This window comes from Coturnix japonica, chromosome 3 (genome assembly GCF_054131305.1).
Source record: "Coturnix japonica strain WE chromosome 3, WE-NBRP24, whole genome shotgun sequence".
Lineage (NCBI taxonomy): Eukaryota > Metazoa > Chordata > Aves > Galliformes > Phasianidae > Coturnix > Coturnix japonica.
The window spans coordinates 40395367-40421392 of NC_140665.1; the positions used below are offsets into that span (position 1 = coordinate 40395367).

At 36.8% G+C, this 26026-nt stretch overlaps 1 protein-coding gene across 4 annotated transcripts in view; it reads right to left on the bottom strand.

Annotated features, from left to right (window-relative positions):
• Window positions 1-26026, bottom strand: part of SMOC2 (SPARC related modular calcium binding 2) — a 122345-nt gene that overhangs the window by 67177 nt on the left and 29142 nt on the right. For all 4 annotated transcript variants that reach the window (XM_032443588.2, XM_015858014.3, XM_032443587.2 and 1 more), the window contains exons 2-4: window positions 16272-16443; window positions 5243-5349; window positions 4004-4103 (exon numbers count right to left, since the gene is read on the bottom strand). In XM_032443588.2, coding sequence (XP_032299479.1) covers window positions 4004-4103; window positions 5243-5349; window positions 16272-16443 — 379 coding nt within the window. The remainder of the gene's footprint in view (window positions 1-4003; window positions 4104-5242; window positions 5350-16271; window positions 16444-26026) is intronic.

Consider the following 26026-nt stretch of genomic DNA (forward strand, 5'->3'; position numbering starts at 1 on the left):
GGAAGATAGCAACAATTACAAAGGCTAACTTTGCCATCACTAAACTAATCTCACTATGAAATTAAATGAATGCTAGGAAAATTAGATCAGAAAATTAGAATCAGTGGGCAAACATTTACTTTTGTAGTCTTAAGAAATTAAGAAAAATACCCTCAGAATTTCATGAAAAGAGAAATCAGTACCCTTCACGCTCTTTCATCCTGAATATTCAACTATGTATCAGAAAGTGTATTTATTCTAAGTTGGAAGAGCAGAGATAATTGAACTTATATGATTTTTTTCTAACATTTTCTGAATATATTTGCATATTCCTAGTTTAAAATGGTGATAGCAAGATGGATTTCCAAATTTCTATGAAATTATGTCTTCAATACTCACAACAAATGTTCACATTTCAGCCAGGCATGAAATAGAAACAGCAACACGTAACTTATGTAAAATGCAATACAATCTGCTTCCTAATTTTCAGAGGACCACATAAGTATATCATTCATTAGTTTATGATGAAACCCACAATTCAGCCCATTTTCAGTCATACAATTTCTGAGGCACAATAAACTTTCCAGGGAATATAATGAGTGTTTTGTGGTTTGTGATTTTAGCACATACATTTTCTACAGTTCTGATCATATGTGGGTGGGCTTCAAATGAGAAAAAGAGGAAGTGGAAGCCTCATCTCTCCTAAATAATATTTGATATAGAATATTTGATATGTAATATCAAGAAACAGGAAAGTAGATTTCCCATCCCGCTTAATATTTTGGATATTTTGGATTTTAAACATTTAAAGATACTCGATTTTGGACTTAAAAGATGATAATAGTGTTTTAAATATGAGGTAGCAAAACTACATTACAGAACAATAAAACTTGCTGCTGTATCTCTGCAGTTCCACTGAGAGAAGCCCAAAAGAGTTAAAATAGCAAAAACAAACACAAAACAAAACAAAACAAAAATCCTAGAGTAGAACACAGTATTTTTCAATAATAATTTAACACCTGCTTCTCTATTTCTGTCCCATTTCCCAGGACTCTGCCTATGGAATTTCTGCAGCTCCCTTTAGTACTGATAAGAGATGAGGAGTTATAAAAATGTCTTTTTTATGTCTGGTATTCTTTAGTGAAAGGACTGGGAGGACATTCATCATTTTTAAGGAGCTTTCTTTTCAATGCTGCCATGGGAATGTGTTTGATTTACTCTCCTTCTCACCACTGCTCCTGCAGCAATGGAGATTGTTTCCATGGGGTGGAATGGCATTCTAAGATTTATCAGGTGTGTTTTGGCAGTAACAGGTGTTGGGGTGGGAAGAACTGGGAAGGATGGAAGAGGAGTTTCTTTCAGGTAAATATCTTATAGATAAACAGAAGGCTTTACATCAATCAGTTCTGCCTTTTTAATGCACCTTATGACTTGCAACTTTCCACATTTCTTGTCTCTAACTAAAAAAAAAAAACCAAAAACACAGTTTCAATAAGAGCAACCAGAACAGCAGAACAAACACAAAATTACTCATACAACTACTGTAGATTAAAAGGAAAAAAGAAAAGAGAGGGAAAAAAAAGTGTATGTGATAGTTTCGTATCCTAAGAGAGAAACTGTATTAATAGTACTGGAAGTATTGGCATCCCTGGAACAATAGTTAAGACAGGAGTGTATCTCCCCAGTGACAGTATACCTACTAACATATTGTCCATAATTCCTGTGCGTGGTGGAACTAAGGAGAAAGTATAAAAAGCAATCAGTGGTGACCTGGAAAGCTTCAACTTCTGGGAAAAACCAAAAACTCTTATTCTAAACAGATGGCAATTTTGGACATACTGGGAGATGGGAGAGAGGTGCAGTTGTGCTTCAGAATTTCATCCTACAGTATACAGGCAAAGTTTTGCCTTATTATACCACATAATGTTTTGGAAAATCTGTAGTTGCCTTCTCTACTGAATGAGACAGTTTCTCCAGACATTTTGAGACTGAACTGTTATCCACCACTACATCAAAATCTCCTAGTACATCAAATCTATCTCTGAGCTCTGGTGTAGCTGGACTTCTTTCCTGAGAGACAAAGGAGAAGCAGTCAGCAGTAAAATTTAAGAGCAGTGATTCAAGCAGGGTAGAAAATCTGCAGAAAGAGTCCCAAAGGATCCAATAACAACTGCAAAATTACCCAAGATCTTCCATGGAGCAGAAACAGACTCTACATACTCACCTGGGCACTGGAGCAGTCTACTTTGGAGCTACTAAATTAAAATCGAATGCTACTATGACCTTCTCCTTAGCATTTCTGCAAAACTAATTTCCCTTTCCACTCCTCCCAAAATGAGCGGAAGCAGTCTGGTAGTTTATCTGCTAAGCACGAGTGCCTTTGAGAGGAACTTGAGTTTTGTTTCTCTCCAGATAGGATAGTCCACACATCAGTTTATTAACTAATTTGAATCTACCCTGCAGCTTCTCCTTGGTAATAATATTATTAATAATAAATGTACAGTGACTAACCCAGCACTATTTTTAGTCAAAAGTAATCATCATAGAATCATCTTAGAATGGCTTGGGTTGGAAGGGACCTTAAAGATCTAGTTCTAATCCTCTACTGAGGGCAGGGCTGCCACCCATCAAATGAGACTTCTCAGGGTCCCATCCAACCTAGCTTATATTGCCTCCAGTGAAGGGACATCCACAGCTTCTCTGGGAAGCCTGTGCCAGTGTCTCATCACTCTGAGTAAAGAATTTATTCCTACTGTCTAAACTAAATATCCCTTATTTTAGAATAATAGAATTGTAGAATCATAACGGTTGGAAAAGACCTCTAAGATCAAGTCCCACTGTCAATCCATCACCACCGTGCCAAGTAAATAACACCTGTAAGTGCCAAATCTGCGCATTTTAGTTTAAAGCCATTCTTCCATTTCACTACCAGACGTACTTTCAGAGCAGTCTTGATTAAGGACATACAAAACCATCACTGTTTAATAGTACACTGAAGTACATAAATACTGTCCTCAGTATCCAGATCTTCTAAAAGCATGCTGAAGGAATAAACATTAATTTCATTAAAACAAATGTATACTTTTCTCTATTAAAATCCTTTTGAAAATTTATGTTATTTTTCACAATTCACTGTCACGCCACCAGTGACTTTTCAGTCTGGATCAAATGGATTATTCTGAAAATCCATTTGCATGGAAGACTGCAAATCACATAAGCATGACAAACCTTAAAAAAAAATGAACTTTTTATATTCTTTCTTAAAACTTAACACTACATTCCCTCTAATTTGCCCATGTACTTATAAAAAACATCAAGGATGATGTGATACCTTTGATACCTGAACAACTGAAAATATCAGGCCAGGTGAATTCCCTCAAAGCCTTTAATCAACTTATTTACAGATTCATTTCTATTATAGGGTTAGCTGTTTGGAATTTTAAGTTATTTCTTCCATTCTGACAGAAAAACGGTGTTGCAGCACAAGCAGAAACAAAACACATAAAGTTCAAGTATTTTTAGATCCATTTTTTGTTGAAAGGGTTCAATTATGTCAGCTTCAAGCAAGGTGAATAGCAATTCTGGCAACTGTTCCTGCACTGGGGACTTTTCATATTTATTATCAGTGTCAATGAAATAAAGTCAAAAAGCACATTCCTAAAAAACAGTGAACCTGTTAATTGTCCTGAGGAGAGACACAGGTCAATACACATGGCAGTAAGTTTGATTTGCCAATTAATTTCTACTGACAATGATTTCATTGTGTTCTCTGCACTTTTTTTTAAGCTTTATTTCTCCTCTGTATTTGGCCATTCATGAGATTTGCTGTGGGTGTTCTTTCCCTGGACTATATCACACATCAAGATGTTCACAATCAATATTTTTCATTGAGTTTGGATCTTTTTTTCCTCAAAACACTTAAAATATAAAGAAAGAAAGAAAGTTCAGTCTAATCAGATGGCACAACTAAAATCTATTATGTGTAAGACAGTTTGTAAGACTCAGCCAACAGAACAGACCTTACCTGGGCACCGAGGAGTTTTGTGGGCCACAGCAGTACCACTGATTGGACGACCATTGGGAGTGACACACCAGCAGTATCCAGTGTAACTGTGGCACTGAACCTGTCAGCAATGACATGAATCGCATGCAGTCTGTCAGACATGCATTTATTATCCTGAAGCATTCATTACACGAGTAGTGTGTCCAGCTAACAATGTACATCAGTTAAATGTAGAATGGTAAACTACAATGCGCTATAATGACCATCATACATATGATTCTTTAGCATAAACAGCTTACTTCAAGAAAAGTGTGGTAGGTCCCTCAGAATCCAGTTGAAGAGGAAACTATTGAAATATGTGGTTGTTTATGCCCTATTTCAGGAGAGTGCAGGTGTTATGAAAACCTCACAACAAAGTTCCTCAAGAGACACATAAACTGTTCCTGATGCAAGCAATCTCAAATTATTTTCCACATAGAGAACATATTGTTCACCACTGAAAGTGCAGGACAGAATGCTTTTGCCAGCATTATTCATATCCCAAGCTGTCAGGAAGGAAACTCTTGGAATTCCTCTTAGAAATCAATTGCATTATATGACCTGAGGGCCAGTATCACTTCCTCACCATGCTTAAAACAAAATGGACTGTCTTCTGCACAACTCTGCAATTGAAATCTATCACAAAGGCAGCAGAAGGCAACCATGATCGGAATGTCTATCACAGAATAAGCATCTAGGATGTGACCCTTCTGAATTCTATGGTCTAACCTAAGTAAATAAACCCTGTGTTTATGCACAGCCATTTGCTTGTGCTCAAGTTCAGCTGAGGAAAGAGAATAATCCTGTATGATTCATGCTAGTAGCACTGATATGGACTCAAATCACACATCTTCTGGTTCACATCAGGAATAGATCAGAAACTCCAAATATTTTACCATCTGACTAGAAGACTACAAGGACTACGAGAATGACTCGGCTGTCTCAGCCTTGAAGAACAGGGAGTGTATCATATGAATAACAGTAATATTTGGCTCTTTCACTGGCCAACAGTGGGAAAAAAAAACCACAACAAACCAACAAGACTCAGCTGGCACAAAATGTGAGTTTTCCTTCTGTTTTTTAACATCACTGTTGGGACAAATTGCTTTTCATCTTGAAATTACATTTCATTTCTTTACATTTCTCTCTTCTTCACCCTTTGCAAACACACCTATGATAATTTTTCGGACATACAAGATAACAACAAAAAAAAAATTTAACCTGACTATATGTGCCATCATCATTGCATTCTGGAATAAACACTTGTTGAAATTCTTTTCGAGCTTGTTCTTGGGTGTACTTCCTCTCAGCCACACATCTGGAAACATCTAGAGAAAGGGAGAAGACATGTCAATTGGATGATGAAGTGTAAAAGAAATGCAGAAAATAACTTTTAATTGAGTTGGGCAGGAAAAAAGGCTCCAAGACCACATAAAGAGAATCAGAATTATAATCAGGGAAAATATAAGATAATTTGCATTATATTTTTTGAAACAAAACTAATGGAAGAAAATCAGTTTTGAGCCACCTTTTCCTAATTCACTTTCATGACAGTAATATGTGTATTCATGTTAATTACTACTATATCCATCATGTTCCTCCAACATTTGACTGTTTGTCTAGCTTGTGAGTTCCTTTGGTTTGCCCAAGTATGCTCATGCTCCCTAATAGTGTGCAAAACTAACATTTTGCCAGCTCGAAGACAAGAGGCCACAAAGTGAAGCACAAAGCAGGACAGAACTCAGATATAAGATGAACAACTTTGCTGTTCCCGCTGCTACCAAAAGGGTAGAAGACCAAAAAATATATACTTTTTCAGTCAATTTAAGCAATAGCTGCCACTTCATGCCTTACAACATTCTTCCAGTGCTGGTGGCAGCAGCACCAAGATCAGTTTTCTAGTGCACTGGGAAAGGCAAAGTAAGTGGCAGGAGCACAGCTTCCTTCTGTGAGTTTATAAACTGCTTACTTCAGCCAGTGAGCTGAGTTATGACTACAGTTGTGCCTACCAGGCTATTAAAAAAAGATATAGATGTATTTTTCTTCAGTTAACATATATATCTACACTATACAACACGTGGGCAGGCAGGTGGTTCAATAATAACTCTGGAATTAAATCACATCATGCTAAAATTTAGGGTAACAACTTACAATTTAGACTTGGCACTAGTCAAGCATACCACATGGGCTTTTTTTGGCCACTGCTGTGGTTCACTGCACCATCTCCTGCACTACTTGGTACTGGTCTCCATCCAAGACAAGGCAGCAAATTAGTAAGCTTTAACTGAGTAGATGTTATTGTCTGAAATATTTCTGTTGTCTAATACAGATATGATATTTCAGTTAGGCATTTAAAAGCTGAGAAAAGACATATAGCATAAGCTTTTGTATCTTTTTTCCTAAAGTCGTTGCAAATTTTAGCATGTTGTTGATGCAGAATCAATACTTCAGGATCTGCTTAAGCTAGGCAATTTCAAGACAAATGAGAATACCAGGCAAGCTCAAGGAACTATTAATGATTTCAAGATGTGACTGTAACGTCTGAATTAGAAAGATCTCAGGCGTATAAAAAGAAATTTGCTGCTTCTGATCTCCACTTTCTTTAAAGATTATTTGACAGTAACTGGCTGGATCCTTTCTAGGGCATACACTGTCCATTGATTGTGAGAAAGGAGCATTGTGTTAATTAGTAAACGTTTGTACAGTTCTCAGAAAATGCAAGGACAGATTTTCTAGCTCATGGAAGTTGCACATTGAGCAGAATACGGACAATGAAGCAACACTTGTGTTACCACATTAGATACCTAAGTTTCTTAACATGGTTTTGTCATCTACCAGTCCACAGGAATTACTTGGTCAAACACCAGTAAGACAGCTAAGTTCCCCTTCCCCCATATACACTCCCTGTGCTAGAACCACCTAGCCATGCATGCAAAAAACCAACACGGAAGCCTAGTGCAAAATTCCCATATTCAGGATGAATCCTTCACTGATCATCTCCACCAAGTGTCAGGTAACTGTAACCAAAAAAATTCCCTTTAGGTCCTAAGCAGTCTTAGGAAAGTGTAGCATAATGACAATATAAACTAGTTCTCTGAATCTGTTCTCTGTGTACACAAAATTGGGCCCCCTAATTTAAATCTTCATATTGATTTCCCTTCTGGTATTGGACTTGTGTGCCTCACTTCTGTGCATTAGTTTATTCTTTTGTAAAATGAGATTTTATTTATCTCTCTGAGGAGTGTTATGAGAGTCAGACAGTTCATGTTGGTAACGTGCCCAAAGAACAAGTTGTTTCATTTTTAAAAATTAAATTTCAGTCTTAAACAGTAGTAATTGTATTATGTTGTTTCACGACAGAGATTCACAGGGATGCATTATCATCTAAAATCAACAGGAAAGTTCAACCATCTAGAAACTTGAGAAAAATAATAAGGAACTGAATCAATTTGTTCTCTGTTTAACAATTTGTTTTCTCAAGGGAAAATTATAGTTAGTGTGCTGTGCAGCTCAGGTAAAGTCTGTTAAAGTATGTACTGCCAAAGTATGGGGTTAAAAGAAATGAAATACTTTAGGCAAGCTTTGGTATCGTAAGCCTTATTCTGAGCATGGTTTGGTTATACAGTACTTAATAACATGTGGTTTTAATGTAGCTAGCATTTTAACTGAAAATAAATCACTTCTTTGTTGGACCTCTGTCCTCGTTTTTCTAGAATGACATGTGGTTTAAATGTCTAAAAGGGAAAGTGATATAAATTCCATCACATAAGGTTTCTGCAATAGTACCATCAGGGTTGTAAATTATCTCCAATATATGAATTATCCTAAAAACATGCCAAGGCAAAAGAGAAGTTCTCCAAAACTGTCCACCACTTGTTCCTAAACAGCTTGATGTTCTAAAAGCCTCCTATTTGTGGATGATCTAATATGCTTTAAAATCAACAATGACCAAATTTAGTGAAATATAAAATTCAAGTCTGAACCCTTGTTTTGTGTTATATAACCATGGAAACACATTAAAGCTATTGGGCATTACTGTGTTTCAGAATACCCATGAGGAAGCTCCTTTATCAAGCTGAGCATCTGAAACTGCATATAGCCAAAACATGATTCTCAAATCTGCCTTTTTATTTCATCAATGTAGTACCACAGGGGAATAACTTTGAGATACAGAGATGCAATCCAAACCTTTTGGAAGAATGTAACAAGGATGTCAAGTTAAAAAGAAGATAAATAAAATACTCATCCATAGAATATAAATGGATAGCAGGTTATTTATTCAAAGGTGCTAACTTCCTCCCAAATAAAACATTACTGAAGCCAAAAGAAGTTATTATGTTATTATTTAAGATAAATTTATAAGATTACATCTGATCATCTATTTTCTGCCCTGGTTGTAGCATCTTCTGAATCTACTGCCTGGTTTCATCCAGATTTTCTAAAGGAAAGAAAGAATGCAAGAACTTAAGGGCTAGACTTTTATAACAGCTGAAAACAGACAAGAAAATATATATTCCTGCTGTGGCGGGAAGTAAGGATGAAACATAAGCTCACATCAAATATCAGATGAGATAGATATAGCTCCTAACAGGCTAAAGTCAGTTAGGTTTAATATCCTAATCCACAGGGAAACTAAATTTCCACATGGCCATTGCTTATGCTCATGAAGCAAAGACAATTCTGGGACTCACCATGTAAAATCCTTTGAGTGCATCTAGCCACTTCTTACTGAAGAGCCCCCTTATGCACCTGGTACAAGTATAATGAATATGACTCATAAGCATCTCAAATTAGCAAAATTTGTCTAGGCAGATGTGGCTTGTCAGAAGGTTCATAGGAACACTGACATCTATGAGGAGACAGTACAGTCTCTCATATACAGATTCACCTTTCCTCTTTGTCTAGAACAGGAATAATTTAGGTCAGATCTTTTTGAAATAAAGACCAAGATGTCTGAAAAAGAAAAAAGACTGAAATGAGACATTATTTGTCCTTACATTCAGGCAATGGGAAAAACTAACCTTGCAGATATAAATGCCCAACTGTAATTCTGAATTATGTTAATGGATGACTCAGAGAGAATGTATTCTCTCATCTCCAGGTAAACAGGCTTTCATATCCCAGAACTTCGCTGAAAAAAAAAAAAAATCCTGGCATAGAAATTGAGCATGAAGTTGCATGAGTTTACCTTAAACTACCTCATTTGGACAGTATCGGATGTCAAACTGGGCTAACACAAGGCTTGACGGTTTTTAGCACAGTACATTGGCTGATATGCTGATGGTACCACTATGACTTAGCACCAAGACTGAAAAGGCAACCAGACGTTACTCAAAGACATATACAGCCCGAGGTAATTAACCGAAGACAAGAGTGCATGGGAGTGGACATAATACACAAAGCTGTGGAAATTGCAGTGTTGTAGCTGTTCGGACAGGTCTTTCTAAATTATCCATAGGAGTCTAGTGTCTGGAAGCCGGAGGAGAAATTTAAGGCCATCTTAATTCTGTGCTAAGCTTCAGTATGCAACAGCAAAAGCTTTCAGCTAGGAGGTAGCACCAGTAGGCAACTGTGCATCTAGAACCAGATTCCCACACACATGAGGGGGTAGGAGCAAAATAATTCCTGGAATAACACTAAGGGTGATACAAAACTGTATTACTAAGGAAATTCTGAAAACAGAATTAGACTTACTAACAGCATAGTGTAGAATTTTAGCTTTATGTCTTATTTTCAATACTGCATAACCTAAAGCACTAAGATTAAAAAAAAAAAAAAAAAATCCATCAACTTCAAATCTTGGTAATCTCAATTATATATCAGAGAGATTAGTCTATTAATGGAGGTCAAAGTTTATCTCTAAAATAATGACACAAACTCATGAAGTGTGTAAACATCATCTAGAATGTGACATTTAGTACAACAGCAGATCTGAGGCTCCATGGAGAGATCTCACATTCTCTCATGGAAAAATAAGTAGCTTTTCATAGGGATAGATCAATGTCCTTGAAAAGATTTTCATGTAGCACATCTGCTGTTTTCTGCTTTGCTATATAGTTCAGTAAGAATAAAATCACCTTCCCCAATCCCTATATAGTGAAGCTACCAGCATCCAACAGTGGCAGGCAGTGTGGAGTTCTTTCTGTTGTCTTTTTTTAATGTTTTGCAACCACCCAGCAATGTAGATAGCTAAGCTTTAAGATAAAATAAGGAATGCTGTGCTGGAATCCTTCCTGGCACAATAATATTTCTCCCGATTTGCTAACAGTCACATTTAGAGATATAGTCTGACTAGAACTGAATCAAATATTTGCAATAAAAACTAAAGCTACAGCTTTCTGATATTTTTACATACCAAAGACCAGACTAGGCTTTCTGAACAGAACACTGATTTGATAAATAGTTTGAATAAGCCTAATATGGGCCAATTTAAAATTCTTGCTCTGAAAGCCTGAGAAAGCTTGAAACTACAAATAGTTGCAAGTGCAGTGTTATTGCTGTAGCACTACTAGTTTCTACTTCACCTAAGATTTTCACACTGTATTAAACTTGAAAATTAAATAAAAATGACATGACCAGAAATGAAAAGAACTTTTTAATTCTAAAAAGATACCCTTTTTGTGCCTAAGAACGCTCTTTTATGATCTGTTCCTGTGCAATCTGGCTTTGGCACATTCCTCATTGAGAAATATGATCAAGAAAAATACACTGTTTTTCAAAGAGATAAATTCCATCTCCAGTAAATTCTGGATAATATTTCAGTGTTGTTTGTGTTGTTTTCCATGTGCCAGTAGACACGCAAAAAAACCCCAAAGGAGCTTCCACAAAAAATATTCCACACATACTTAGCACTCTATCCACTCCCATTAAATACCTACTAGAAAGCAAAATCAGAAGCCACCTCCTTCTGTTTTCAGGGACGACATAAATTCTTCATCAAGCTGCTGAATATTTTGTCTTAAATTAACACTTTTCTACAGAACCTTGATACACAGCATAACTGAAGGCTTGGAAACAAAATATAAGGAGGCGGTAGTTGAACAGGATTTGTGTCAGGTCTGGCAGCACTGCAGTCTGGAAACTCACAGTCATCCTACAGATTAAATGCAGTGCTCACAGTGAGAAAATGTCTGGAAAAGGAGGAGGTAGCTCCTAGCTAGAAACATTTGGAGATACAAATCTGCTCTATAGTAATATTCCTGGAAAAATAATTATTTTTTTAATCTGATACCGCTTCTCAATTGCCTATTTTTAGTATCTTTTTTCCCCCAAATTATTTTAAAAATTTTGCATCCCTCTTTTTTTCCCCACTTTCTTCTCAAAAACATGGGAATAGAAAATAAAAGAGAAAAGGAAGACAAGGAGGACAAGTGAAAACTGTTTTCTCTCAATCTACAGATCATGCAAGCTTTCAGTATATGTTGAGTTTTATTTTATCTATTGATACCTTGGTCCAATCCCTCTTTCACTCATTGTACTTCGGAAAAGAACTAAACTGACTCATTATGGCTTTCTCACTCCAAATAAAACATCTTTGGAGCATGTTCTGCCTCCCAAATGTATCCCACAAGCCTACCTTCCAGGCAGCAAGCAGGAGGGCTGCCCAAGCCTATGTCCCTGGTGAGGCTGGATCAGGCTCTGGGCAACCTGATCTAGCTCTGCATGTCCCTGTTCATTGCAAGGAAGTTGGACTATGCGGCCTTTAAAGGTCCCTTACAAGTCTAAGGATTCTATGGGAAATTCCACGCATATTTTGATGCATTCCAGTTCTGTATGTGAATCATGAGAATGAAGATACTACCTTTTTTTCTGTCTGTGACAGTCCATAGATGAAAGGCATTTTTTTCAACAACTACACTCTTTAGAATATCACATATGAGTTAAGCTTAACATGCACTATCCAGGTTTTCCAATGGAGAAAGAGGGTCTGTAGAATAATAATGACACTGATCCCAAATATTCCATTAACCTAGCTAGGCCTAAAGCTTGTTGTCATATCAATCAAATCAATCAAATATTTTAAAAAGCATTTTCATTTAAAAAATCTTCAGTGCCACTCAGCTCCATCCAGCATCATTATTTCACATTTAAAACTAATACACATTACTTATCATAGGAAAAGATTTGAAAAACCTTAATTTATATGAAAATTCCTGTAGGAAAAATACAAGTTTGTGTTTTTGAAGCTGATGGGAAAAACTTCAGTAGCGTGAATAAACAGGGGGAAAAAAAAAAAAAAAGGCAGAAAAATTATTTATTGATTTTAGTGTAGCAGAAACTGAATGGAATCTGCAGGAATTATTTTAAGCCTCCTCTCTTTTTTCTGTATCTATAATGCAAAATTTTCATTACTTAACAGAAAATATGAATATTCTACAGTGTCATTCCACAGAGACGAGACTAAATTTTATGAAGCAATTCCAACCAATTACAGGGAGAGAAAGTATTTTACAAGGAATATGCAAGGCTCCCCATGAAATAAAGGAAACAAACAAAATGAACAAACCTGTTATATGTAATCCCATATATCATATCTTATAACATTCATCCTTATATTTGTCAGATTAAGAAAGAAGTCCTCACTCAACAAAGTACATATAGGTGTGTACTTAAGTTTGAGCTCACACAGCAGTTAACAGGACTATATGCTGGATTATAGCCAGGTTTGTACTAGCGACTTCATAGCTCAAGGACCTTGATTTGTGGGTGACAGACCCTGAACACCTAACGCAATAAACTATTAGAGCCATTTATGGTCTGAAACACAAAGATTGCCTACACAAAACTTGTCAAAGACAGCATGCTCTAAAACCTGAGAATTTTCACAGGACAGAATTTTCAGCCAAGTTTCTGTGAAGTTTCACTGAGCCATATAATAACGTTTCAGGGAAGGTAAGAGACATAGCATAAATGAGTTTGCGCTATCCTCCTCAGAGATAAGATGAGTTCAGGAAGACCTAAATGCTTACAGCCCCTGTTTCCTCAGCTGGGTTATACATCTTTCAATAAGAAAACAAGAATGAAGCAAAGCCTGGACTCAAAGGACACTCAAACTCTAGACAAAGCACAGTGTGTGTCTGAGTATCAGCTGAAAAGCCACACAGCTTGGAAGGCTGCAAGTAGGGCATTATTCAGGTTCATGGGAATTTGCTAGCCCCCATAAACCAGTCTCAAAATAATACTGAATGGAAAAGGATGATAAGAAAGATGAATCCACCTAAAGGTTGTGCTACCCATAGGAATAGATCTACACAAGAACAGCTAGGCTCATTTCTCAGGCTGAATGGCCTTAAACCTCTATAAGAGGGTGGCTCCGGGCACACTGCCTACTGAGGACCATACCTACCCCACAGTAACTCCCAAGCCACAAAGATCAAGTCTTAGGGAAAATACTAACTGGTCTGTGCTCAAAGCATAGCAAGGATCACTCTACCAACTTACTAGAGCAGACAGCCATACAGTGTCCTGGCCCTGTTTAATTTAGTAATTTAGCAATAGCCTCTATGTCTTTCTTGCCTGTTTCAAAGTGAACACACAAGTCTCACATTTCTTCTGTGTTCTGTTTCTGGGAATACACAGGACCAGATTTACTGTGAAGCATTTGTGTCTTTGTATAGTGGATCCTAGTCACATGTGATGCTCTAAAAGTCCCCCTAATATAAATAACATTTCTCAACTGTTAACATACATTTATTTATTAGATCCAAAATCTTGTTGCCCAGTAAATTTGTGACAAAATTTCAGAACTTTAGAGTTCAGATGTTGTTTGGAAAACTATTAAAAAATGTGGATGTTATCCACAGTTTATGCACATCATTCGAGCCCTTTGAAACTGCAAAAGCAGGCAGGAAATTTCACAGCACTGTAACTTATAATATTACTTTTCCAAGTTTAGCAAAAAAATCCAGCATTGTGTGCAAGTGGACTGGAATATATATATATGTGTGTGTGTATATATGTATTTATTATATATATATAAATATATTATATATATATGATAAATGTATATAATATATACACACATATATTATATAGTAGAATGAAGGAAAGGAAGGAAAGGGAAAGGGAATGTAGGGAAAAAAGAGAAGGACTCATAACTTCCACATGCAAACATAGATGCTTTTTTCACTAATGTTAACAGCTTCAAAATCTGATTCAAAGGCAATATTTTAATGTGCTATTTTTGTTGGTTTTAGGGAGACATGAACATTTTTCAAAAGAATTTGTTTTCATTCCAACACAGAATGAAAACAAATGCTGAAACCTTGAAAGTTGCCCTGAATTTGAACCATCATCTTTGCTTAGTTTAATAAAAGAACTCTTCACTCCTTCGTCAAGCCTCACCTGCTGGTTAATTTCACTACTCAAAAGCAACTGGCCCGGAAGGGGTCTTAAACTGAGGAATTCCTCCACTCTCTCAGGAGAATATTTGAGTGGACTACCAAAAGTATCACTACTAAGACTGAAGCAGCTGCTAGGCCAACGGATCACTTTTTTCCTCTAAAACTTGTTTTCAAGGCTTGAAATATTTCTAATGATGGCAGCAATGAGTAGGAAAAAAAGACAGTGACCACTTGAAAATTTGGGACCACACTGACTGAATTAGAAGTATGAAGAAAATATTAAATGAAAACAGCACTAGGCCCTTGCTGGTCTGGTATATAATTGTATCATATATTTATTATATTCTATGATTTTGGCAAGCAAGATCTATTGACCAATAAAGGAAGAAATATTTCAACATCAGAGTGATGCTTGCACTCTTTTGATCAAAAGATTAGAAGCATCTGATTCACGGAGGCACAATATGCACTTGTTACTAGTAATTAAGTTGTCTAAGGTGTCTAATTCCAAGTCTACAATTGCACTAACATGCTACGCATTAATAAATACATAGAAAATGAGTATTTCTCCAAATACTGGCAAAAAAACCTGCCAGCATGTCAGGATACACTTTGGATAGGACAACTAAAGGCACCCCTATGGAAAAAAAAAATCTTGCAGATGATATTATTAACCTGGTAAGAAAAAACAATAAACAAAAGCACTTTGAAAAACTAGTTTTTGCTAAAGTGTATAATGTGCTAAATATATATATACAATGAACAGAAACAAAGCTCACAATAATTCTCTCTGTTGTTCATAAGTTTAACAAAAACTCTGGCTCAGATAGCTTTGTTATGTTATCCTTGTTCACATAAGTAAATAGATCCACCAGCTAATACAATGGCTTATTATGAAAGGGCTGAAAAATGAGCACAGTGTTTCATCTAGCAGAAGATGAGACTGAAAGAGACTGAGTTTTCTCTTTGAAACAGTCTTGATGCTTCAGAGGCTTGCTGGAGCTAATGGAAAGAGACCATGTGGAAAATTGCCTCCTACGGGTTGAATCCGTCTGGTCCCTGGGGTTTTCTTCTGCCCTCCCGCCTCTCCTTTGTGGATAGAGAGAAAGGGAAAGTAAATCTTTATGAGTGCTGCTGTTCTTACATTTTAAAAGGTCATTGTGCCACTTCAGTGGGGAACTATGTTGTGTTTCTCTTAGCATGACAACTGAGGTCTCTAGCACAAGAATACTCTAAAAGTGAAAAGGTTAACCTGTGAAAGTGAAAGCATTGGAACTGGAGCACTAGGATCTTGTGTTGTACAGTTTCTGCAAAAGGAAGCCAGAAGTAAAAGAGTAGATGTAGATAGATACAGCTTGCGAGGGCTCCCAGCACTACAAAATATTTAATTAATTTTTGCAAGTTACGACATTTGAAGGTTCACGCAACTTTCTGATATGTAGGAAAAAAACCGCAATTTCTACTCACTTTCATTATGGGGATTACATTTTAAAGCAAACCAAAACAAGAGCAATCATTTGGTTTATTTTAGTTTTCCCTGCACAAATGTAACAGTTAGAAAGCAGGCAGCTGAATTCAACGCTTTCTAACTCAAAATAGCAAACTGCAATAGAAAAGCAACTTCAGGAGTTAACAACCTTGAGAATTACTCTGAGCTTGCCCTAATGATTTATTATAGTGTAAGGAGATGAGGGAATCATATTTCTGCTGAGGGATGAAGATTAATTTAAGTTTTTGTAGCACATTATTGTAGAATCAACAAGATGAATTTCAATTTACTTCCTTTCAGGCAACTCTTAGAGTACAGTGCTCTTAGTTCTCAATATTCATTACATTTCAAAAACTATTTTGTCTACTATTTTGCATTATGGCCAAAGGAAAATACTGCTAAGTTTCAATTTGCTGACCTTTGCAGTTGCCCCGATAGGCAATTTCCAGCTGAGGATCTTTGCATTTTGCTCGTTGAAATTCACACCGGGACAAAAAAGTTCTTCCATCAGATGCACAAAGTGATTTTTGAGGAGAACCTGCACAGTCCAGGCTGCATTCTCTGTCTTTGTCTTGATCCACCCTCAAAAACTAGAAGGAAAAAAAAAACAAATTAATGCTGTCTAATGTGTAAATACCATATAGCAAATACCATATGTAAACCATAGAATAGTAAATACTATTCTAATGTGTAAACTGCTCCATGATGCCCTCCCCCAAGGAATACATGCAAATATCACCAAAAAAATTTTAAAAAAACTTTGACTTTTTTGCTTATTCAAAAAATAGCATATTCAATGCATGTGGGGTTGTTCAACTTCTCTTATAAGATGGTAACGACAGCAATATTTCTGTAACATAAAATAAAAACACCATCACAATTAGGGAATCTAATGTCTAGTGTCTTGGAGTCTCTAGACCACAAAATGGTGATTGCAGAAACAATCTTCACCAGTAAAACATGAGACAGCAATGTATAACTTTCAATTTTATTTGTCATGGATTAACTAGCCTATAATAACAAGCTGAAGAGTCTATTCTAAAGATCCAAATAACATTTTTTTTTACCCAATTCTCATGTAAAAATATTTCCATAATATGTCCAATTGATTCGTTCAGGAGGCCTGAGGAAAACATGAGCAAGGTATCAGAACTATATGATATGCAACAGATCACATGGGAAGACTCTTCAACAAAACAAAAATTTCAGAAACACTGTATAGATACATTTGTATTTGTGAGCAAGCCTGCTTATAAAAACATAAGCCAAAACTGAGGAGGGAAGGGCTGTAGATAGTATAGATGCAACAGTGCTATTCCGAAGTGCTATAATGGGCCAGAAGAAAAGACAAAATGTGAAACAGGCCATACATTGTCCAATATGTCTCTACTCAAGTAGCTTTATTTGATTTTTTTACAAACAACCAAAAGTTCTGGTTGCTTCATTAAGTACTGTCTGACCTATGACATGTATCACCCACATCTGCAGTCTCCCAGGAGTATTCCTGCCCTGGCACGTGTAGTCCATGAGGTGTAGTCCCTCAGAAGCATTCCTGCATTAGTTTGGTTAACCCATGGACTACAGCACTAATTTTTTCGGACACAGGAAAGCCCTGCAAGATCCCTGCTACTCAAATTCTTTCCACTCTGCACATTACAACACAGGTTTCTCCTTTCTCAGAAATTCAAACTTATCTTCTTTAGAAGACAGTGATTAAGTATATGTTGAAAGAAGTAATTAAGGTTGGCTGCATTCTGAATTTCAGCAAACACTCCCCCCCTTATAGTTCTGCCACAAAACACTAAAATTTCCTGGATGCTCAGCGGACTGGTCCTGGCAGTGCAGCATGCTTTGGTTGGACTAGATGATCTTTGTGGTCTTTCCTAACCTTAAGCGATTCTATGATTCTAAACTGCTGACACAATCAACAGACCCTGGTGACCTCTTGGTACTATGAGGAGGAGGAGCTGCTCACCATGGAACATACTGCAAAAAGCCAAATCAGTTCGAAGGCTGCTGCACACAATACAGAAACAAAGATAGCATGTTATCCTCTGAAAGGCTGGGATGAGGACTGAAGTGAAATCACCAAGTCCTCAGATGAATTTTTCTATAATTTTGTTATTTCTCAATAAAAACGAAGTTATGCAAGGTATAGAGCTACCAGGAGATAATCATCCCCCCCAAGCATAATGAAGCACAATACAATGGATTGGAGACAAAGTCTTCATTCAGTAGAAACTCTGGTTTTATCAGGGCTGTTTCATCATCATAAACCTTAGCTATGGAAACTGTGGAATTCACATTACAAATGAAGGCCACTAGAAGGAAAGTTTCAAGTAAATGAATAAAAAGGATGACAAAGAGCAGCATTTGAGCATCAAAGAGTAGCTCACAAAACTGTTAATACATGTAGCTTCCCTGCATTTTATAACTAAAAACATGTATAAAGAGAGTCATAAATCTCTGTAATTTTTGTACTTGAACTGTGGTCTGTTTGCATTTCCAATCACATAATGTGAGGAAATACAGATGTCTTTCTGACAGCTATGCTTGAGAATGGAGACAATCTCAATGGTATCGCTTTAAAATAATAACAATATGGTTAATATTTTTATCTTTTAGTGGCACAGTAATACAAAAACAAAAAAAAAAGCTTCCTTTTCCTGATATTTTTATGCAGTTCTTCATTTTTAACAATAATTACTTTCAAAAGGAAATTGCTCACAAGTTAGGCAGAAATGTCAAATTCTTCCTCAAATTTAGTTACAGATCTTCAGAAAGGGATATTCCTATATCCCCGATTCAAAACCATTTTGCAGGTCCATTTTGCTGACAGGGATTAAGAATTATCTGAATAAGAGTGGGAAGATGACTGAAGTCATCTTTCTTTATGTGCAAAATGAGCAACAGTGAAGACCATGCCTCTGCCCAATCTCCAAATGATGGTGCTCTCCAGGGCCTGGTCGAGGGCCCTGATGAGCTGCAGGGAGGTATGACGAGGTCACCCAAGCTTCCCTCTCTTGCCTAAATCAGGCTGTCAGAAGGGACAGCCTTGGAGGCATCTGCAGGACTCTGGCATTAGGACTAGTCAGGACTATGAAAAGCACATTTCAAGGTCATAAACTGCATGGGGCTGGATCCAGTTCACTGCTGTGCATTCAGGCTTCCCAAGTGGATTTAGTGATGGCAAAATGAGCAATCTCCCTTTTCCTATTTTGTGAAATAAGATCAGAGTACAGCCATTTTCTGTTCATAAGACTACTCCTTTCATCTCTACAATGGCTAGGAACTTTGCCATTGTTAATTATCCTCAGCAACATCTCTGTTGGGCAGGTTATTATTTTTCAAGAGCATAGGAAGATTTCATGACACACAAAATATCATGTGGCAGATCAGGGAACTGAACCCAGGCCTCTGGAAAAAGAAGAAATCATGGAGATAAACTGTCTAGTTTCTGACCTATTTTCCTCCTAGACTTTCTTCATCTTTTCTGTTCTGAGCTGATGTAGGAGTTTAGATGGGTATGCCTGATGTGGACAAACCACAGTGACACAGTGGACAGAAAATCCCCTTAATTGTCTGAGGAACAAAATCCATTCCCTTGAGAACGTGATAGTTCACAGATAAAGTTATATTTTAAGGGGCATTTATCCAAAGAGTTTTACTTAAGTATTTTATTATTTCAAAGCCTTAGAGGAGATTAGGGTAAATTATGGGTTCAAGGATATTCGAGCAACCTGGAAAAACAGAGGATGAAGACATACCCAGGAGACAAAACCACTTGAATAGCTTGTTAGTTAGCCAAACCTCACTGGAGAATTTGGGTTGTACATCTACAACAATTTCCACCAAGCTGGAGTAAATGACGGATTTAAGAGCAGGAAGGACAAAAAGGCAAGTAGCTGCTAGAAAATAATGCATATGACAGAGCCTAGAAAATGTACTTTTAAAAAATAAATAAATAAATAAGGGAAAGAAGATAAAAACTGTGATTGAAAATTTGAATATATTCCATTGTTATCTTTACTACAGCAGCATATGTAGCCAAAAGAACAAATAAATATGCCAAAACTAGTAGAGACACTAATTTATGCAAGGGATAGGAGATTTGCTATATGCTTAGATAGGAACAAGCAGTCAGTCACACAGAAACTGGAACCGCACTGATGTACATCGTAGAGTTACTGCATCACTCCTTTTCCTTTAAAAAAGGAGAGTTCAAAAAGAGAGAAAGATGGTTTGAAACAACAGACCAGAATGTTGCTCTCCCTGAATACTGGCTCATCTATCTCAAGTTCATTTAGCAAACAAATTTGTAAAAAGACAAGATTCACAGAAAGACAAGCTTAAAGCAGTATTTTTGTTACTTGATGGTAGAAACCATCAAGCCAACAACAGTTGAACAACCTGAGCTGGAACTATTCTGAACACCCAGCAAGAAAACAGACAATTATGACTAAACCCTTTTAGAATGCAAATCGTTTTCAACGAAGTCATTCCTGCCCCTAATAGCACAGAAAGCAGCCCAGCCAAATTTCAGAACATTATTTTCAACAACAAATTTGAGCTTATGCTACAAACTATCAAGTGACTGGAGTTGGCACTTGCTTATCTTCTGCTTTGCATTTTAATATCATCAAATATTTTTATAGTCTCCAATTTACTTCAGCTTTTTCAATGCATTATATTTTACAATAACTGGTTTCCAAGGGGGCTATTATTCTACAATAGGCACTGCTTTAAATTCACACAGTATTTCCAAGAAGAAAGAATAATGGCAATATATCAGAAGACTTTGAGTATTAAGTTTACCTAAGTTGATAAAACTAAAACTCACTATAAACTGCATATATATAACAGATATGAGTATGGATAAAATATTATTACAGTCATGTTTCAGACACCATGATATTTCGGTATTTCCTTCTCTGTCACATACACCAAAGGCTCTTAATACTGTTAGAAATGAGTTCCCTCTGTTGAATTAGTAGTCCTAGTGTGATTTCATCCTTCAGATACTTTGGTTTGATAACACTAAAATCATTAGATTATTTAGTTGTAGATACCTGAAACCTTGCCTTTGTGGGGAAAAATTATTTGTATTCTGCTTTGCATTACCTTTCCGCCTTGTTCTTGTCATTGATCACACAGCTGGGCTGTAGATAGCCAGGATATTTGTTTTCCTTTCTTCAACTTACAAACCCCTTCAATAGCCAGATGACAGCAATGAAACTAGGTACTCAAACATACTGACAATGGGTTTTTATTGTTACTTTTTGCGGATTCCTTATAACTGATTTACAAAACCTCCCCTCCAACTGCGTGAAAAATACTGCTTAGCAACCTAAGATGAAGTTCAGATCAGCTTGTATAACAGAAGAGCATTTCAAGCTGGGGGATTGGGGTTGAAAATCCTGATAAACAAGCAGAAGAGAAAAGATGGATGCTATGTATTACTGTTTTATTTGGAATAGAACAGCACTAGACTATTGCATTGAAAGGCAATTTCTTTATCCTGCATCTGGTTACTGTAAGATGTTGAATAGAATGATCTGACTTGCCTGCTGCTGGCATGGGGGGTCTGTGAACAAACTTTGGAACAGTGTGCTATGAAGTGGCTCTGCACTCAGGGCTTTGTGCTGTTGAAAACTGAGCTGATCTGCAGTGATTTATATAGCCATGCTGTTTTTGTCTGATAGCTCTCTGAAGGGCAGATGTGAAAACCTCCAAGCTAGGAATATTTTGTTCCCTCTGGGCTCATCTACAATGGGAAAATGAGTTAGACAATAGTAATAGATCTGTATATGTATATGTATGTATGAATGTATGTGTATATACACACTTCATTGTGTATATATATCCATACACGCTGACTACAATATGTAAAGTAATATCACTGTTTTTGTTCAAAATACACGTGTATTTAAATATAAACATGCTTACAGAGCATTCTACCCATCTAGACTGTCTCAGTTAATCTGCTTTAACAAAATATCACTCATATTTCAAGATTATCTCATCACTCTTGCTAAGCATGAAGCAGAAGGTACATTTACAGAACAAACCTTGTTCTCACCTCAACATCATGATAAAACATTCTGTCCTAGTCCTGAAATCTGTGGAAAGTCTAATTTCTTATTTTCCTTATTATTGAGGACTTAACACGGGGTATCAAATGACATTCAGAATGACAACTGTTTAACTGCTGTACTCTAATAAATTAGCTTACCTCATACTGACCCAATGAAGTAAAACAGTCCTTCATGACTGTTTCAGTACAAAGCCAAGAGTTGCCTACTGCAAAGTGTGAACTCCTTCTTTGTCCAGACAAACAGGACATCACCATCAAGGTAAAGCTTGCACGGAAGAATTAAAGCAGAAAGGTATCGCATATATGACTGATCAGATAAAATAATGTTCAGTTAGAATGTGTACACTTCTGATGTTATACTAGGCAAGACTATTTGTACTTGTAACAAAGAACCTTATAAAAACATTTATGTGTCTTTTCTCTGTAGTAGAGGTTGGACGAGGAGGGCTTTAGGTTTCAAAAATAACTTTTAGCATAGGTCTCCAAGGGATACCTGTGCATCTCCAGAGGATGCTCAGAACAGACAATTTTCTACTGTCTTCTGAGGTAGTGTTTTATTCAAAAGGCGTCTGTTAAACCTCTGAATGCAGATCCCTCAACTTACCTCATTATTTTTCAGGAACTTCATTTCATGTAGCTTATCACATCAAACCTCTTGCCATATAAACTGTAGCAAAGATGACAGAAAACACCAGCTAGAGAATGCAGTTTCACTGAGTGGGAAGATGGATCTGGTTTTATGAGTGTTTTTTTGTTGTTGTTGTTGCTTGTTGTTGGCTGCCAGCTTCTGCAGAAGAATACTGTGGGAAACAGTGTCAAAGACTTTGCTGAACTCTAGGTAGACTACATAACAGCCTTTCCCTCATCCACCAGATGGGTCACTAGATCATAGAAGGAGATCAGGTTGGTCAAGCAGGACCTGCCCTTTGTAAACCCATGCTATCTGGGCCTGATCCCCCCGTTGTCCCACACATGTCCCTGAAGACAATCTGCTCCATAACCTTCCCTGGCACTGAGGTCAGGCTAACAGGCCTGTAGTTCCCTGTACCTTTCTTACAACCCTTCTTGGAAAATCAGTTATTTCTGATATCAATCAGTTATTTCTGTTGTTCCTTCACAAATTATTAAAATAGGCAAAACATCTCAATTCTATATCCAGGTGAGTAGATTTTTCTATTATTTATTATACTTTTGATCAAAATTTAACTGAATTGCATTGCTTTGGTCTCCAGATACTTAGAGGAGGGTACAGGAAAAAAAGCTTTCTGTGTTGTTTAAGCATTCTGAGTATCGTATACCTGGAAATGTGAAGAAACACTACAAGAAAGAGGGCTCCAAACTTTTTTTTTTTTCTCCTCCATTTGTTTTTGTTTTGAAAAGAAACTTTAAGATAGTGCAATCATACCCCTTGTAGGGCTATTCACCTGAATGGCTTAATTCTAGGATCTGATTCCATCACTATTAAAGTAAATGCACAGACTTCAATAGGAGCAGGCTTGGGTTCAAGAGTAGCACTCAGTCCTGATGAACTATTCTTTCAGAAGGACCTTTCACTGTGTCACTCCTCTAACACCATCTCTGGAAACACAAAGCACTCCCTTTACATGAATCATGCCAAAAGCTGCCAAGTCTAAGCAACAGAACCAACTCTAAGTGTCTTAATTTTCAGGGCATGATAAATATTGACAGTGACACTAAAACACCCGTTATCTGACTACATTCATTCACTACTAAGATTAGGAGTCTCCTGTATTCCACCAAAGCACTCATTTTCGATAACTGAGCCCGGTGTATTCACCATAGATTAAAATAGCCCATGCATTTAATATTGAAGATACTTTGTAGTAACACAAGACTACCACAGCAAAGACACATGGACTGCATTATTTTTTCCTAATATAGTTTACTTGCCTCTACATAGATAAAAAGTTCTTCCTGTTTTTCTCCTATAATTACTCATAGCTCCCATTTAAGGTAAATGGTTGGTTTCTTTCATAGTGAACCATCAAGACAATTGAAAATCATATTGAAACCCTGGCAGACCAGCCACACGTTAGCTTGCTGCATGCACTGCCTGAAAATTGAACTGTACATTGGTACAGAAAGCACGATTTTATTTATTTTTTTAGTGCTGAAAGCAGCACTGTTTAAGGCATGGTAAAAAAAAAAAAAAAAGAAAAAAAATTTAAAAAAACCACAACTGTTATCAGAGAAGTGGCATTCTTTGTACATACGTTCAACCATTAACTGGAGAGATTTCAATCTTTGCATTTCTTCTGTAAATATATAGATTCTGTTTCTTGTTTCCACAGGCATTGCTGTCATTGGTTTTGATGTATTTTCAGTAAAGTATAGAGATTCAAAGTCACAAAGTCACGTAACACCTTCAGATAAACAGAACTTAAGTTACCAGAAACAAAACAACCTACCATTAAATTTATCCTTAAACACAAACTGAAGTAGTTTCAGCTTTGAAGGCATCCTATTCTGCATATATAGCAATCCACTATTTTTTCCATGCCCAGTGTTCTGCATTTTTCTCAAGTCAATGGTAAGATTATGCTCTTCATTCCTGTGGTACTGTTATTAGTAATCTTTTTTTTTTTTTTTTTTGGCGGGTTGTTGTCATTTAGTGTTTTTTGTCAGTTGCCAGAAGTCACGCAGGGAGAAAATAAACAGAGAAACAGTGTGATGTATTGTCTATGTATTGCATTATCCTCTAGTTTACTTAAGCTTTTCATGAGTACTGATCCAACTTTCAGAATACAAGTGGAGTAGCACAGCCATCCAGTTAGTCAGTTTACTCACACATAGCCAATCTGCCTGGTTTGTGTCTTTAATAACCGCAGTTGTACTTGGGGGAAAACTGGAACATTTTACTTTTTAATCTTGTTCAAAGACTGCTCATATGAAAAATGTTTTGGCTTCTAAAGTGTTGAAATGCTATTTTAAAATGCATATAAAATCTAAGCCAGATCAACATTTCTATGTTTGAGGATTTTATTTTAGGAATAAAGAATACACACATATACCCCTACAGTGTCTGAGGTAGCTTAAAACAATAAAACTATGAGCCATGATCCACAATAGAAAATAAGAAACATTTGTCTGAATCTCTATCCTGGTATTCAGAGATGTCTGCACCCATTGGTACAGAACACAGGACACGAGAAACCCTGAATATCAGCTTTCAGGTGGTCTCAAACTGTATTCTCTAGGGCTGCCGTTCTCATGCAATTTTTCTCTGAAATCATGAGTCCCTCGCTGCACACCCAGCAAGACACCAGCTCTCCATACCAGTTCAGTAGCATTTTTAAGAGGGTGGGGGTCAGAAAGAAAAAAACATACAAATTCAGATAATCGGTGCTCAGGAGTGTTGGTGGAAGATGCATGCAAATTATATCTGACCAGTAGCCTCTCATCCTTACAGAATTTCCCCCCAAGAAAAAATAATACCTCTTTTTTACAGATGATTTACACTTTTCTCCTTGACAGCAAGAAAGCAGTCTAAACACACAATAAATAACTCCATTAATATTTTTATTAGTCTATTTTTAAAATAGATTAATAAAAATAAAATTAATCTATTTATTAAAGAAAAAGGAGCATCTCTTCAACAGCTAAAGTGAAACACTATTGGATGCTGTACTACAGACTGGTAGGGAACAATCTCCCTTTGTGGGGGGAGAGAAAGGCTCTGCTAAAGAGAGCTTTTCTATATCTGAATTTCTATGGACCTCTATTTAATGCCTATCATGATCAGCAGGCAACTGGCCACTCTCCATATGGCTGGTTGCCTTCCCTTCCTGGGGAACTAAAGAATACAGAAGGCATCTCAAATGACGAAGACACAGTATGAGACAATATCACAGCAGAACATTTCTTTTTATAATTTAAATCAAGTAAGCAACTGATTCACGCAGTGCAGAAACTTGATAAGACATCAAAAGTCTAATCCTCAACCTACAAAGCTAACTTGATGACAATAACTGCAGAGCTCCAATTCTCTTACATTTATCACTGCCACCAGCTTCTTCAGAACAAAGTATTTGAGAAGGAAGGCAGGTAGTTGAACCTGA